At 46.3% G+C, this 17,669-nt stretch overlaps 1 protein-coding gene across 2 annotated transcripts in view; it reads right to left on the reverse strand.

Annotated features, from left to right (window-relative positions):
* LOC144128894 (alpha-N-acetylgalactosaminidase-like) overlaps nucleotides 1-17,655 on the reverse strand; it is a 29,343-nt gene extending 11,688 nt beyond the window's left edge. Inside the window, exons 1-5 of one of the 2 annotated variants that reach the window (XM_077662676.1) lie at nucleotides 17,282-17,655; nucleotides 11,490-11,701; nucleotides 9,038-9,212; nucleotides 7,990-8,164; nucleotides 3,357-3,451 (exon numbers count right to left, since the gene is read on the reverse strand). In XM_077662676.1, the coding sequence (XP_077518802.1) occupies nucleotides 3,357-3,451; nucleotides 7,990-8,164; nucleotides 9,038-9,212; nucleotides 11,490-11,701 (657 nt within the window). In that variant the 5' untranslated portion in view covers nucleotides 17,282-17,655. Of the gene's footprint in view, nucleotides 1-3,356; nucleotides 3,452-7,989; nucleotides 8,165-9,037; nucleotides 9,213-11,489; nucleotides 11,712-17,281 lie in introns of both variants that reach the window. The other variant, XM_077662675.1, reaches the window with a different exon arrangement.
* Between the last annotated feature and the right edge of the window lie 14 nt (nucleotides 17,656-17,669).

Here is a 17,669-nt window from a genome sequence, read left to right on the forward strand (position 1 = left end):
CTATACTTTGCCTCGATTTGGCTGGAAGCTCACGCACCGTCTCCACTATAGGGCTTCCGCAATCTCGCGAGGCTGTTTTTGTGTGTGCCATCACCCCCTGCTTTGTTGGCGCTGTGTACCAAGTACCTGCGCCGCATATCCTCGTCTCGGCAGAAGCTAATAGCGTGCTTCACACTGGCGGCGCTGAGCGCATTACTTCTCTCGTTTCGTGGCGTAGAGCAGCCGTTGTCGCGTGCCTAGCATAGATTGCATGCTGCGGGGCACCTATTGTCGACCGCGAGTTGAGGTCTGGACCTTTGTGTGTGTTGTTGCTACTCGAGAAGACGCAGCTTTGCATTCGTATATATTATGCTACCAGGTCGATGAGGTTCCCCGTCCTTCCCGTTACTGTCCCTAGTTCTTCAGGTGGGGAAAAAATGTTGAGGAAAAAGGGTAGCGGGAGGGGGGGGGGGGAGAGAAGCTCAATGCGAGATGAAGGATGAGTAGATAAAGATAAAAAAGATACAGTGCCGCCTCGTTAATACGACCCTCGTTAATATGGACGACTCGAATTATGGAAACACGGAAACTCGCTCTCCGGACAGTGGACAGGATGAAAATTTACGGAACCTGTTGGGGTCAATGTATTTTTGTCGCGTTAAGGGGAATTGATGAGAACAAACATCGACTGCCCCAACCAGATATTTATTTTCCTGTATTATGAGTGCAAGACACCAGCGAATGGCAATACTTTATCTGAGTGACAACCTATTTGCTTGTTGTTTCATGCATTAATTACACTGTTAAGACACCCAGTGAACGCAAATCACCATTTTGTCGTATAGTATGAGCGGTTGTGAGAAAAAGTTCTATTCAGCTTGTGCGACGTTGAGAGCCGGATGACTACACTTCGGTACTAGCGGTTCGCGAGATGTGTAAATCGTAGCAGGAGAGGCATCATCACGCCATGAGACGCCATCACACGCCTCCCGCCTAATTATCAAGAACGCCTAGCTATCAACAAGGAAATAGTTTTGACGTCATCTGTACACCTGTGTAATCTATTAACGAGACAGGCTCCCTTAATATCATAGCTACGCTGCCAATCTCGCCTTAAAGTATTTCAGCAGTCATATTATAAAGCGACCTTCTGACCCAAAAACGATGGGGTCAACAGCTCAGATGTGATCTTAGACTAGCAATACAGAAACCGAACCGTGATACTTCGTGTTTGTAACTAAGAGAGCTAATCGGTTTTAGTCTTAATGTAATCTCAAGTTGTAAAACAGCGAAGTTGGGTGGGAGCTCGTCTCTCGTTTTTTATATTAATAAAACTGGTTTTTCTTTAATACGCTCTTTTGGCGCTTCGCTCCTTTTTGTTTATCTTGAATTGGCTTTAATCTCGGTAAACCTCTGCTTGTCCGGGCTCTCTCTCTCTCTCTCTCTCTCTCTCTCTCTCTCTCTCTCTCTCTCTCTCTCTCTCTTTCGTTCTTCCTTTTTTTTTCTCCAAATCTACCGAACAGAAGTTCAGAAGAGCAAGGTTCCTGGCTAGTTGGTAATGCATTGTACTTAGAAACAGCGCGAAGAAACAGTAAAAAGAGTACAAAAGGGGTATTTTTTATATCCCGTATGTATGTCTGTTATATAATGTTCACTAATACTTTTTTTTCCTTTATCCATTATTGTATGTTTGTGTTCTGTTTATTATGTATAGTTCCATTTCTGTAGGGGGTACAGACCCCGTCAAGCCGAATTCATTTGGCTTTTTGTCTGTACTCCCGTCATCTGTACCTGTACAGATGCAAATAAACTTGAATTGAATTGGGCCTGACTTAAGTCATCTCGTCACCTGCTGTTAGTATTTTGTAATCATAACTGCCTAGAAATGCTGCACTGAGAAAACAACGTGAAAAAGGGCGCGACTGACCCTCAGTCCTCTGTAGCCAACGTTTCGACAAGAGAACTTGTTTTCGTCTCGCATGCAACCGTGAATGCTGGCAATGGCGCCAACTATCGTTCACTCGCGTCCATCATCTTTGTTACGTTTGTTGCCAAAACATTTTTTAACGCTTTGTTTTATCAGCATACGCTGTGGTAAGAGCGCAAGTGGTAATTCTTTTAATTACGGGGCGGAACGTTCCGGTTTAGGTAGTGCCCAGAAAGAAAATTGACACAAGAAATGCACAGTGGTTAAGCAGGCTTCACTTCAGTTGGATATTAATTACTGTGAGAGTGATATAAAGCGTCGAAAATATGGGAAGGGGAAAGTGATGATAGAGGCAGATTTATTGTATGCATATGAAAATCCCATAAACGCAACTGAGCGACCAGGAAGTCATTAGGAGTGGCTTAACTAACAAATCTTTGTAAATTTAATGCGTCAATGTTTTTAACTGAGGAGAATAGTGAGGGCCATGCGTGCTGAGCTTGTGATTGGGGCCGGGTAAAGTAAGGGAAGATCGTGTTAACTGCCCTGCAAGGGGTAGGCTGACTGGCTAGACGCCTGTCCCGCATGCTAACTTAATTGGCTTCACGATTGGAAATTGGATTATTTCCCGGGCCGAGCAGAAAGAGAAACGTGTTTATTGCTCGCTCCGTCCAGCCTCTGAGACCGGTGGCGCAATGCCAGAGTCATGTCTGGATGACCACGCTTAGCCCGACTCTGACTCAAACCGCTCTTTTTGTGCTCATGTGTACTGGCCTGTTCCAAACTGTCGGGGCAATCATCCAGCTCGAATAAATTAGCTAGCAAAATTTCAGTACCGAGTATATATTTCTGAGTAATATTGCCACGCTGGACCGAGAAAGTACCTAATCCCCTGCACGGAAACGCTGCATGCCACCTTGCCCTCGCAAATATGGAGGGGGGGGGGGGGGGGGGGGGGGGGGGGGGTCACGTGTTAGCGAACGTCGGCTGCTGACGTCGATAGGAATTTGGCTGAGTTCTTGAGGTCATGTCGGAGGCGACCGGATTTCATCTGCAGGCAAATTTAAACTAGTTCAAGAGTTAGCGACAGTGGTTGTCCTAGGAGCCTCTTGGAATGAATTTTCGGTACCAGTTACATCGGGACCAATTTTTGATCTTCTTTGGAAACTCATTCATGTGAGTTCAGCAGTCGTGTCTTCACAGAATTCTTTCCTTTCTCCCCTTTCTATCTCTCCCTCCGTTCCCCTTCCCACGTGTAGGGTGGCATACTAGGCGTTGCCTGTTAACCTTCCCTGCCTTTCCGTTCTTAATTTCCTTCTCACTCTCTAGCTTAAAATACAGAATTCGTGCATCTGTCGTAATCTTCTCTTTTAATGGCAAACATCACAAGTTTCAACACTGTGCATAATGTTTCATTAGGGGCGTTTGAGGTTACGCGGGGCAAACTCACATTCATTCCGTACTGGACCTCATAGGCGGGCCAACTGCAAGAGTATACCATTGGTCGGCCAGTCTGGTTGATCGCCCTGTTGAACTCGGAATACACTGGGAAAAAGACGAGAAAAAAACACGAAAACAGGCAACAGCTATAACCGTACAACCGTACAACGGCAAAGAATAATATGGAATCACGCGCCCTAACGCACCCGCTGCTGTCAGAACAGGAAAAAGATGCGAGCCCGCGTATTTTCGAACAACTAAAAAATGAGTTGTTCTAGCAACGAATACACAATGGCACTGAGAAAGGGATAAAATATCGATAACAAAATTTCATGTGCTAATATTATTCAGAAAAATTTTTCTTGTGACTAATTAATTCTTTCCTTTGGTCGGTACTCAGAAATCAGGTTTAATAAGCTTCTTAAGCCATTTTCACGAAGTCCTGCTAAACCATAGAGAACTTAGAGCAACGCTTTCACGCAGATTACCACCGGTGCGCTTACCGACTAGGATACAGCTCTCTTCTTAACTTCATTAATACCAACACAGCAACCGCGGTGACTCAGTAGTTATGGCGCTCGGCTGCTGGTCTGAAAGACGCGGGTTCGATTCGTGTCGCGCTGGTCCTGTTTCGATGGAGGCGAGCTTCTAGGGGCCCTTGTACTGTGCTATGTCAGTGCACGTAACAGAACCCCAGGTGGTCGAAATTTCCGGAGCCCTTCATTACGGCGTCCCTCATAGCCCGAGTCGCTTTGGGACGTTAAACCCCTATACACATGAACCCAATACTAACACACTATACTTGCATACATAAACGAAAACCATTACGTAATCGCCCACCTAAGTCGCAGGGCACTCTTCGAAATGAAAAATTGAAAGAGCTCGGTAAAGCTCTAAAAATTTTTTGATTCCTGCTTAAAAACTAGACAGCACACCCCTTCCGGCTCCTATCCGGCTCATATGTTTATAAGCATGACATGTGCATCGCGCGTTAGCATGCACCGTCAGCCACGTAAGCATAACAAGACGCATTAGGCACCTACGCACGAGTGTACACAGAGAGGGGTGTGAGCATTCCGGAACAGCTTCGCCCGGAGCTTGCACGTGCTGCGATCCGGGCAAATCACATTCGGCCTTTTTCCTGGCGTCGTGCCGCGCCTTCGCGTTCTTGTTGCCAAGCCAATATGCGCGGATGTCCCCGCCTCGAGAGGCGTGACCCCGTAACTTTTAAAGCCCTTGCAGAAGGACACGGGCACGTGGCAGCGAAATGGACAAAAACAACGCTGGCTCCGATGTGTTTGCTTTTGCGGCTCCTTATTTCAGTTCTTGGCGCCGTCTGTCGGGTTAAGCGCTTTAAAACGTGCGCGCATGTCTATTGGCGGCATTTTAGGCGCTGCAGCCCAACAAAGACGGCCTGCACTTTTAGGGTGGTCCTGCGAAAATACGTGCCGACCTTCAGTTGAGCGCCGTTTAAATTTTACCGAATGTTGGCGTCTGCTTCTGTGAGCTGTGCGCGCTTAAGGCGTGTCAGTGCTTTTTTTTCTGCACATAGAGCACTTTGTACACATCAAACGTTTGTGCAAACAAGAGTAGATCTAAGTGCACCACGCAAAATCTCGCAAAGTCTCGAAATGTGTTGCTCACTGACGGTAGCTCCCTATTTTCTGGGGTATAATAATAAAGCGATAAAAACAAAGTGTTCTTGTGGCTGAGCCAGTAATGGAACCATCGAACAGACATCCCGAGAGTGGTTTAACGAGGTCTGAAGGTGGAACTAATGATCCTGGTGAAGTACTCAGCGTACGTTTAAAGTCAAAGAAAAAATCAACAACTCTGCATCGCGGAAGGCGACTATGTTAGCCATGGGCACATATATGAATGGCTGTCCTTAACAGCGAATGACTTCGCAGTGAATAACTATCCATGAGGTGCCTAGTAGTGCATTTCGCCCTACGGCATAGGCTTGCACTTTGTCCGAATGTAGCAACTTCTCATTTTCTTCCACTCGCGCAACTAGGAAAAGGTGGCCATTATGCTGCTGAGTGGAGGCGTTGGGAGTTGGCTACGCCCATAGCCGTTGCTTTGCGTCTGTTTTGGGAAGCTCAAAATGTACATCCTTGCAGAACTGCATACATGAATGCTTCAGAGAAGGTCATTGCCGTAAAGAGGTATTTTGGGGGGAGGAAAGCCAAGGATGGCCGAAGAGGAAGGGAAAGCGCCTATTTAACAGAAGGTGGAAACGACGTACTCAACGACAAGCAAAACAATATTACGATGGGAATGTGTGGTGACATTAACGCGCAATTTAAAGGTACGCAACAACCTGTGTCACCTCGAGCCATTTGACTCTTAAAGTGAGATTTTTTTTCCAGAGTGAGGGGGAGCTACTGACGTGTTTGCACAGACGATGGTAGAACGCAATTACGAACATAAATAAGCTGCAAACGAGTTGGTTTTATGCCTCCAAAACAGACAGTGGGAGAACCACAGAGGTTCACTGTGCAGAAATTAACCGGCAACAGCAAAGTTATTATAATGCAATGTAATTAAAAGTACTAGTGTGAAGCGGCAAAATGATTTAAAGATAAGGGAAAACCATCACATTGCGCTGGCTATGGAAAATATTACTATGCGAAATATTAAAATAGTTCTGCCCAAAAGCGGTTGGGTAGTTCAACAGGGAGGCTGAAGTTTGGCGTCATATATGCGAACACGTGTGGCGCGATAATGGCAGCGTGAAAACAGACTGGAACTAAGGAACGTTGGAACCTATGAGGTGACCCTTCTTTTATATCTTGCGACTGTTATGCAGTGATAAATCGATGAATTAAGTATTGAATACAGCGATGATCATGTACAGTACTCACGGATTGAAATAGGACATTCGAAGCGCAAGCCTTGCAGTGCCACGCAGGCATGTGCTAAACCACAGGCCGGCTCGTTGGCGACTGGAAGGAACAATTCTGCTTTGTAGATGTTCTCCCCCTCGTGCCATACCACAATGCACCACCTTGGTTCCATGAGCATCTACGTGCGGCGCTCCATGAAGCGACGGCCACGCGCTCCGAATGTCCTATTTCAATCCGTGAGTACTGTACGTGGGACTTCGCAGTTGTGCGGTTAATAACGTAGCGACATGCCCGGGCATAATGCACTGAACAAAAACGTGGTACTGGCAACTTTTCTTAGTTCCGTTTTCTTTTTAAGGAGGGGTAAGGCACATTTAGGGTTAATGCATTAACAATTAACCACGTTTAATTTTGGTGAGTCACTCATTGGTCATCGGACGAAACACACTGACGTCTTACTATGCTTTGGCTAAGCGGTGAAAGAGTGGGCGTACGTCCTTATAACAAAGAAAAAATGCTACAAAAACTACAAAATGCTACACCGCACCGTAGCCTGTCATAGAGGGAAAAAAATGCTACAAAAACTACAAAATGCTACACCACACCGTAGCTTGTCATAGAGGGAAAAAATGCTACAAAAACTACAAAATGCTACACCGCACCGTAGCTTGTCATAGAGAGTAAAAACAAGAAAGTCAAACAGGTTACCCACAGGCTCAACGCTTCGGAATGCTGTCACGACATTCAAGTCGCGTCATTTGCGCAGGAACCTTGCAAAAAGGACATCGCCAACACTCTTAAGCGATTAACGTGGGCCTACATATTGCGCCGCGAGCGTGCGCACCCATAGAAGAAAGAAAGCGGAGCCCCTTCGTTGACCCAAAAACGTCTCGCTGGGATATCAATGCACGTGGTAGCAGCGCCTGCAATGCTCGTGCTCGAGCAGTTTTATGTCTACCGCGGAAGCGCTGTTGTCCAACGGGACGTCGTGAGGGGAGGCTGAACCTTTGTTTCGTTCATTCAAAAGCAAAGTGAAACCCCCTGAACCCCAGTGGCTTCCTTTGAGACGGCGTGTACGACATTCGCCGGCTCGAGGGCATCCTTTGAACAAACATTAATCTCCGGCCCAATTCTGGTTTCCTCATTCAAGAGGGAACAAAGAAGCGTCATCAGATAACCGCAACAACGTTTGGATGGGAGGTATATGGGTCGAGTGGGCGAAAAAGTTAAGAGCTGACTGAAACAAAGTTTTAATATGGGGGCTGCCTTCTTCAAAAGAAAGTAAAGAGATTAACAGCCTCAAGTAGAAAAATCGTCCAGCCTTAAAGTTACGTTTATACGATAGTTTAGTCGTTCAATGAGATAAAACCCGGGATATAGTCGATACATTATATTATGCCTGAGAGCTCCGACAACTTCACTAACTTGCGTAAGCATGCTGCGAACAGCGTAATATACTTATACTCCCCAAGCCCACTAGGAGGTGCAGATTGCAAACCACTGATATCCGATTACAAATGAGCGAAATACAGCTATAAATTATCTTTCGCAATGAATGCATTTTTAAAGTACGAATAACTGAAAACATAAGTCAAAACTCTGCGTGCGTTGATCATTGAACTCTGAGGTTGTCCTTGATGCTCGATAAACTTAAACCAAACCGACGTCATAGCCAGCGTCATAATCATAGCGCCCCCCCCCCCCCCCCCCCGCATTCCACGCAGTAATAAAAACTGAGTTGGAGCCCTTGCTAAATTTCTGTCTTAGCTGCGGCTGGAATGAGAGACTGGTTACGTCTCTCGAAGTCTCGGATGCCCGCGTAACAGCCGTCCATCTTGACCATGTCCACCTCCCAGGAAGCGAAGGTCTGAGCGTCAGCGTACAGGGCGTTGAAGCTGCCCGGATATCCCGCGCACGTCTTGGTACCGACGTCGCCGTAGATGCCAAGCTTCAGGCCCCGTGCGTGCATCTAAAATGCGCAAACAAAAAGAGGCACTGCAGCGAAGTACCCCTAAAAAATCCTGGCATAACAAACTGATGGATATAACAAAAGGATTCTAATTCCTTTCGAAATATATCCTGTTGAGGTTAAACGAAACGTGAACAGGACAACTAAGGAGTGAGTATTAAAATGAGAAGAATTCTTCTATGTACGACCAATCACTAGTACAGTAGAAATTGATTTAGAAGGCTGGAAGGCTACTTTTCGCAGATGAGAATAAATGGCGCTCTATGAATGATGCTTTAGTTCGTACTTCTCTCAATTACCAGATAGCACGATTTCACCGCGAACTGCCACAATATTATTTCTGTTGCGTTTGGCGCGCTGTGCCATTTGAATCTGGGCGGTCTATCTTATAATCATTGCTCTATCACAGATATGCGGTTTACGTATATTTGCGATCTAGTGTTAGCACCATCGTTCAATAGCATATTTCACGGAAGTGCTTATCAGTTCTTCCGCAAAAGGCAGATATCACAGATACTCTGTAAAGGTAGGGCTAAGTAGAGTTTGAAGCCTACTCAGTGCATTATTGTAACGCCGGTTGGTGAGGTCCAATAACTGTTCAGCCTAGAGCCGACGGCACGCAACATAGCAAGTTCAGCAGCGATAAAACTTTCCTGTTGTTCTGTCAAGCAGTTACTTGCTGATAAGGTGAATCCAACAATTGTTTTTTTTTTGTTCGCGAAGACTCTAACCTAAAGAAGTAAGAAACTCAACCTCATGCCAAACAGCTTGCCTATAATTCAACCGCCAAGCTTTCTTACGTATAATTTTCTTAACTCCCGATATGTCCGGTACAAGACGCAAAGATGGCGCAGCGCTTTCGGGACCACTCACGAAGTCGGCCATGTGCTTTATTCCGTTGGGGAAGCGCGCGGGATCGGCCTGCAGCCTGCCGGTGGCGTCGCGCTCCGAGGTCATCCAGCAGTCGTCGATGTTCACGTACTCGTAGCCCACGTCCCGGTAACCCTCCGACACCAGGGCCTCGGCCATCTCCTTGAACAGCCGCTCACTGCGCATTCAACCACTTGTATGACGCCAGGCAAACACGCCGGTGCTCCTGTCTAGCTCGTTGGAATGAGAGAAGTTGCCGTCGGAATGAAGTTTGCGACGATTCGCAGGAGGAGCTGGTTTCATTTCGCACCCATCAGGTAAACAGCGAAGTTCCAAGAGAGAGGAATGTTGGCTTTTCCCGAAACGTATTACATCGAAATCGATAGTGCTTTTAAATAATGGGTTAATGAATAAGAAACCCATCAGACAAGTAATCATCCAATTGTTTACTCAGCAAGCATCCAATCAGTCAAGCCAATTGATTGATCGATCGATCGATTGATTGATTGATTGATTGATTGATTGATTGATTGATCAATTGATTGATTGATTGATTGATTGATTAAGCGAGCGAGCGAGCTGAAAAATGAGCCTTGCTCTTGGACTGTGCGGAAGGCAAAACGTTTGGGGGGCTAGTTGGCTATGAAGCATCATCAAACGGAGAGCGCGATCTGAGAGACACAGATACCTTAGGGCGGGCGAAGAAACAGACGAACACAGCGCTAACTAAGACTAAAGAGTTATTGCTCAGACATCATGTATAAAAAGACAGATGACACGAAACAGATTACAGAATACACGCGGCGAGAACAAACAGAAAACAAGAACAAATGCTCAGGTTAAGAGCACGACAATCTCTCTGGCGTAATCTGTGTATTTGTACATGATGTGGCGGTAATAAAGCTTCACTTGTGAACGCTGTGTTCGTCTCTTTCATCGTCCTATATACTGCGCGTGCCTCAGATCGCGCTGTTCGCCTCGGGATTCAGTGAGGAAGGCTGCAGATTGTTTTCGACCACCTGTGGCTCTTTAACCTGCATGCATCTAAATATCAATACATTCCACGTCGGCCACATTGCAGCCGTCGCGGCACGGATTCGAACCCATGACCTCGATGTCAGCAGTGAAACGCCACTGCAACTGAGCCACCACGGTCGACGGTGGAGGCTTTAGTACTCCCTCAAAATGCTCTAGAATAAAAAAAAAAGCATGGTATCTGATGCATTCCGTTGCATTTAGTTCACTTTGCAAAATATTTTAAAAAGGGAAATGAGAAGCTAAGTTTAAACCTATAAATAGGCCACCAGACCAAGTTGGCTACCGTTTGAAGGTGGGTAATGAAGGGGAAGAGTAGACGCTGAGCTGAAACTGGCTTGCCCTGTATACCAACGCTTTCTCACACCAAGTTAGAAAAATACATTTTCGTTCCGTTTGGAAAAGGTTCTGGCGGCAAGTCTGAGGGAGAACGTCAAAAATTAGTTCTAAAGACAATCCACGCTCAAATGTTAAATACGTGAATACAACCATGTTTGCATTGCTTAAGGGGCACTGAGGGTATCTCCATCCAATTTTGGTTAATAGTAAAAATCGGTTATGTGACCATCTCTAGGTATTTTGACGTTTGCCGGGCATAAAAGACGCATTTCTTGCTGATAAAATTGCACACAAAAATTAGCCCGCCATTCGATTCAAGCTCGTGACTCGTACACCGAAAAGGACTCTGTGATTTCTATTTTCACGTGAATGGCGGTGTCGCGTAGCCTCTGTGATCCGCAGATTACTAAGTTGACGGATCACAGTGCACTTGCGCAATCAGTCGGTTATGACAGCACCTGCGTTGCATTTTGGTAGCCTTTTCCAACTCATAAAAGATACGTTTTCAGTAAAAGTAACGTCTTCGTCGTTGACATGCGGTAATAGATCGATACACTCTAACTCATATAATTCTTCAGCGCTTCTTTAAGTTTCGCCTTTTGCCTGTTTACAATTGGCCAATTCTGCCTTCGATACCAGGGTCGGCGAAATATACCTCTTGCTTTCTATCAAGCCTGAAGTCACAGATAACAGCAGCCAGTAATAAAGAGGCAAACGGATGAACCGGGAAATGAACAGTTGCAAAATACGGACCCTGTATATTTCTAAGTATTATTCGCTGAAAGCGTGCGTGAGATCCTACCTCTGGCGGGCGTGCCGGAAGCAAGTGTTTTTTAATAAAACACTAACTAGTGCATAACCTAGGGCGTGCATTAACGGGAGCGCCACACATTAAAAGGCTTCCGAAGCTTTCCCAGTCTGGAGCCGAGATAGCGTAACCATTCCATCACAATTCCATTCCTCCTCGGCTTTCGTGATTGGCTGTGGCGTCACCACTCCCACCTTCTACCGGTTTGCGCGACGGGTGTTAACAATCAAATAGAATCGATTGAAAAGACAGGCCCCTCGTGTGTTTCCTAACCTGATGCATTTGTCCGGTTCCCGGGCGCAGTCGGTGTTGCAAAGGAATCTCTCCCAGGCCAGCCATCCCATGGGTGGTGTCCTGGCTACCCCGTTCTCCAGGCACAGCGCTGGCGACCACGCTCCCAGAAACAGCAGCGGCACAAGCAGCAGCCGCATCGCAACTGATGCCGCAACGGTGTCGTCGGTGAAGACAGCTGGTCGCCTCCTCATCTGCCGGACGCTGCGCGCGCGGACGCAGCTTCGATGACGCCGCAGAAGCGACTCACAGCAGAGCACTCTCGTAAAGTGCACCCGGTGCAACGTCGGGCGGGTCTGCGGCACGTTAAAGCCAGCCAAGAACACGGACGCCCGCCTTGGGGCAAGGAAGAAATCGAAAGCCTCGCGAAGTGAGGAAAAGTGGGCACGCGGAATGAATAAATGGGAGAGGAGAGAATGAGGGGGGGCGCTGTTTACCCGTACACACGCACACGCTGGAAGGATTGAGGAGAGACGTCCAAGCCTCTTAGCTTGCGGATGCCGGTAAAGTGTTGCGCCAGAGGGTCTGGCGCGCTTAAGAATGGAGAGGAAGTGTGGACGGAGATGAAAGAAGCAAAGAGAAAGCAACGGTGGCGGAGTTTCCATAGCACGAGGATCAGGAGGGCGAGCGTAACAATTTTGCGCGGCCGCCATCCGTCACTGCGGCGGAAAGATTGGCGGCTCGCGAGGCGGGCGGGCGACTGTCAGAGGCGATATAGAAGGAGCCCTGTCTTGACACCGGGCCGGTGCAGGGCTGGTCTCCGCATGAACGCGTTTCCGGAAGCCGGCCGTATTAGACCTTGACGAGCACGCCTCTTGCGTAAGCTGAGGGCAGGAATGAGCGCGGAGGGTGATGTCGCGTGCGAGAGACGGTGAATGGAAACATTTATCAAAACGCAAGGTATAATAGCGTGCAAGATTTTTTTTTCTTTTAGCGCTTATTTCTGCTAGCAACTATTCACTTTTTGTTTCCAGGAATTTTTCTTTGTCCGGAGCAAGTATCTTTTTTTTTTTTATGAGTGCATCTAGGACTCCTTACTCCGGAAGAACGACTGTGTGCTCTGAATGTGCGCTTAACCGAGACGTAACATTTCATTTTCTTAGTGGAATGTACAGGAGTGGTCATTAGTTTTCAACCACATAAATTTATACTGAACATTAATAATAGCTCACTTTTTTTTTTTCATAAAGTGCCTCGTTGCTCCAACGTGTTTATTTTGAAGTGTCAGTTATTAAATTTATTTTAGGTGCTACCGATTTTTTCCACTCTACACTTCGGAAAAAAAGCGCCGACGTACACTTCCTAGCGCGTCAGTGTGCGTTTCAACGCATTTTCAGGTTATGCCAGTGTTGAGCAAATAATAGTGAATATTTTGGGCGCAGTTGTGCCTCACAAAATATTTTAGTACCAGGCTTTCGCTGGTCTCTCTAAACTTTTACTGTCTTGATATTTACCTTCATTTAAGGCTTCCTGCAATACAGACTTGGCAGCCAGAACTACACCAAGCGACTTCTCCGCCTGTTTTTAATTTTATTATCTTTCGCTCATTCTTTAGACACAAATACGGCCCAGCAATGCAACTGGTGCAAAAAGAAAGCAAAACATAGTAGTAATATAATCATAGTACGGAGAAAAACTCTTGTGAAGCCTGAAGGGCGAGCAATTATGGAGCGCTAGCAATATTATTATTCCGCGGAACCAGTAATGCTGGGCCATGCTTTCGCGTTCCAAAATAAACGCAAATATTCAAGAAGGAAGGCCTTCGGGAGCTGAGTGTGCTCTTGTAATAAGACGATGGAAGCGAAAAAAAAGAATATATTTGTCATCAGCGTAGACTAACTTTACGTTGACATATGTCCATCGGCAACCGGACAGCGGGGGTAGATAGATGGCGGACAGTCGACGTACATGAAACTCTAAACCTTGTTACAAAGTGCGTTCTGTACAAGCGCTCATGCACTGCGTACGAAAGACGTATCAGGGCTATCGTTAATGGGTTTTTTCGTGTCAAGGCAACACTGCGGGTTTTGAGACAAGCTGCTAAACCTCGAGGTTAGTTTAGACTATGTGTCTTTTTTTTCACGTGCATTGACACCGAAGTCAAACAAGCCGCCTCCATCCCAATTCAGTCAGCGGTATCAATTGTATACAAGTCTGTTGTTCAGTGGGAAAACGAATAGTCCGCAGCAACACAGCATGCACCTGCAGCAGCATATTTTGTAAACTGCGCTGACGAAACCACCCAATCTTCCCTCCCTCAGCTACGGTAGACATTCGTTCCAATTTCAGCAGCTGACGCGGCAGGCAGGCTCAGCTCACTTACGCGTATGTAAGCTGGAATTGGCCGTACAAAGCTCGAGCTATTTTATGTGCTTCCGTTTTGCGTTCTCCGCATGCTGTTTCACGACCACTGTGTTCTTAGTTAGACGGTTACTGATTCCGGAGTGCTGTAATGTAAAAGCAGCGCGAAAACGAAAGAATACTATAAAAAAAAACCGAGACAGTAGAAAACAGGCACTGATTCCCGTCTGTGGTGTCGTCACTGTTTCGTCTTGTCGGGCTCAGTTTTCACGCCACTTTTTCACCGCTCCGTCGAATACTCACCCGCAAGTCAGTCTGCCGTCTGGTTCATCAACGCATGAGCAAAACCTTTTTGTCCGTCAGTCGCTTAGCGTCGCATTTGCGAACCCGTAGTCATCCGTCACTGGCACGGCGGAGTGGACTGCCCGAGATGCTGTAGCTCTGCCGAGTTGATGGAGCATATGGTTCTTGGGTGCCCTCAATTTAGCGCGCAGAGACAAACGCTGTCCGTTGCACTCGACAGACCTGACAACCGCCCGCCGATAGAGGTCGTCACCGCGGAAGGGCTCTGAAGCCATCACTGCCTGCTGTTTTGTAGTCATCCAGCTTCCGCGGTGGAACGCGACTAGCCGCGAGCTTAGTCTCGCGTTTGCGTTACGTACTTCCGTCTTTCCATCTTCATCAAAGAATGACACCCTTTACGGCTACTAACCCTGCCTTTCTTGACATTTCTCTGTGCTTCATATTAAAAGCGTGATGGAAGGTCCACCGACGTTGTAAAAATTTATGAACCGTCGGTTTCAGTCTAGAATTCTTTTTTTCGAATTCCTAAGGAATGCTTCAGAAACAAGGTCTTGACGACTATCTTAGACTCCCTTTCTCGTGCGCTAAAAATTTCAAAGTGTGTTTCTCGTCGACCAAGTATGAGGAAATTTGTTGAAACATTCCAGCAATTTTTAGCATGCCCTCGTCTTTGTGACGGAAGGAGTGCAAAGCTGGCGTATTCAGCCGTACGTGTTACTGGACCGCTTTAGCAAGCACCTAAAAACAGTGCCGACGTAGCGTGTGTTGCATAAATTTACAGTCGCCCGCGAAGTTAATCCGAACGGTACACGGGACTGTATGTTTATGCAACAGCCGATATTCTTCAAGTCTGCGTCCTTAAATGCACAAATATGTGGTTCAATAAAACACGATTTGCTTGCTTGCAGATTTCAATGCGTACTTTCTATTAAATTGAACTACAGTGGAGTCATCGCGGTAAATTGAAAGAGAAAATCGGTAAATCCGCTGAGAAATCTTCTACAAAGTGTGCCACCTAAGAATTTGATGTGCATGTTGTGCCTCTTTATTCCATTTGGGAAAAAGAAAAAATGCTTTTTTTTTACTTAGCTTTAATATTTGTTTAGCAAGTAATACAAGGGAATGCAATACTGTTATTTAGTTATACTGCAGGTTCAATATTAAGCCTTAAAGATTTTTCTTAAATTTAGGCTCTCAGCGGTGTGTGAAATACACCTCTGTACGTGCGCTATGCGCCCACGGCAGCACAAAGGGAGATGATAACTGCCCCCGTCAGGCTCCTAATTAACTAAAATATCTGAATGAACTCAATATCTAAAAGCGGCCAGCGTGAATCTTTATCTCAATCTTTAAATTACTCCATTTTGTAAAATTCATCAAGAGCACACGTGTGCCGAGATATTTGCCTTCAAAGTTTTCACTAATTTCGCGTAATTGCACATGCAAGGCTGCCGAAGACGACGCGAAACTCCTCTCTACCGTGACGCAGCTGTTGCGTCAGACTTTTTTTTTTATTTCGATAGCTCAAAAGTGAAACGTAAACAGTTATCAGCTGCACCAGTCCCTCTACGCCATTGGAAGACGAAACGGCGTGCCATGCCGGTTGGAGTTTCGCACTAATCCCCGCCTCCTTGGATGCTTAAGATTTGGACGTGACTATCTCCGAACACACGCATGCTAGGCGAATTCTACAAAGAAGAATTGTATAGACATACGACTAGCTGTTAGTTTTCAATATAAACCTGCTCGCTTACCGGAGTCACTAAAAATACATTAATAAATTTTAGTTAATTACCTGCCAGACGGTGGCAATTGTTAGCTCACTTTCTGTCCCCGTGGCCCCTGAACATATGTGCAAAGATGAATTTCACGCATCACTCGGTACCTAACTTAAGGAAATCTGCAAAGATTAATTTTCAGCAACTTGTATATTCTAAAGGACAACTCAACATCGCCAAGAATAGGCATCCCGAATGATGCGGGTAATTGTTTCTGTACTATGTTATATCCAACTTACATGTATGTTTTCATGCACAACAATTAAAGGCGTGATTCGTTACAACGCCAGTAGTGGCGCCCCTGCGCTCGGTGCTCTGTATTACCAATCTGAACAGCTTGCTTGTCCGGTTTCTCCTCAGAATTTTTAGTTCTTGAAGGAAATTTAAGATATCGTAAATTTAAAACCAGCCTAGAGTGTTTGAAAAAATTGTTGAATGAGTGAATCTAGGACAGCAAGAAGTAAAGGGGGATAATAGAACAGGACAGATCTGAATTCGCTTGGTCAACTTTCTTAGAATGTTCTAAGAACGTTGCGTTTGTCCGCCGTTACCAGTCGATGATTGTGTTATCCAACCTTTTTTCTTGTGTCAGAAATGTTTCCCCGATTTCACATCTGCAGCACCCGCTAAGTGGGACAATCAACGCTTTCTTTTTCTTTATAATTTTAGTGCAACTAAATGGGTTTATGCCATATCAACAACGCGGGAGTGCGCACTAAATATATTATGTGCTGCTGATCATTTCATAATCTTGAGGGCAGTACATTTCGCTAACTGCCTCTTATAAATAATATCCTGCACATAACGTTGTGGAAAAACTAGTAAGTTTGTTGCCAATGGTTCAGTCACAAGTTATCTGGCATCCAGAAACTAATACATCCGCTTCAAAACGTTTTGAACAAAAGTAACCAAATGGTGTGAAGAGTTTGTCAAAAATACGAGCACAGGCATCGCGAAAGCCGAAGAGTTTAAGTACTGGCAAACAACAACCAAACTAGTCATTGCTTCACGAAGGCAGCGATACACAACTTGAGCACAGCAAAAGGGAAAGGGGTAACTGTGTCTATGCCCAGCGGCGCCCCTTCTGAATTCAAGGTGTGGTCATTCTGTAACAACGCCAAATACCTATTTCACTATGAGCAAAACGCACCTCAGTTCCCCGCCTACTGAAGATAACTTTGTTTCACACCGCTGATACGCACAGGAGAACGAATACATCTTAACCAAAGGAGGGCAGGTAATTGCGCCGTCTCAAATAGAGCGTAGCTGCCAAGTGTTTACATTTTCTTTTATCCCCGCTGTTTAAAAGCTCCTTCTAAGTACGCCATATGCTAGGCCTCCCAAACAAGCTCCTCTTGCTGCAGCTGAAAATGCAAAACTTTCACGTCTCACCTCCGTTCCTCTAGAGCGATATCCCTTGCGCTTGGCCTGGAAGCCCCAGTGATCTGCGAGCGACGTCCAGCGCGTGGGGCTGCTGAGTTTGCGTCGGAAAGAGCGCTGACAGGGTCTCCCCGTGGCCGCCGCTTGCGAGTTCTATCGCTGATTGCATCTTCTCGGGTTGCGCTCACACTCGCGGGCACACGCGACCGCCAAGTCGATCGGCCGTCCCCTTGGCACAGTCCCCCTCGCCGCTCTTAAAACGCTGGGGCAGCTATACTTGCGTTTTTTTGGCCCCCGCGACCGCGTGGGCCGCAATTATCGGTGTTTCCCGGCAGTGGGTTAATTAGCCTGCACTGCACGCAGCTCACCGAATACGAGCCGGGAATTCTAGGACGGTGTG

Source organism: Amblyomma americanum, chromosome 4 (assembly GCF_052857255.1).
Source record: "Amblyomma americanum isolate KBUSLIRL-KWMA chromosome 4, ASM5285725v1, whole genome shotgun sequence".
In the NCBI taxonomy this organism is placed as follows: Eukaryota; Metazoa; Arthropoda; class Arachnida; order Ixodida; family Ixodidae; genus Amblyomma; species Amblyomma americanum.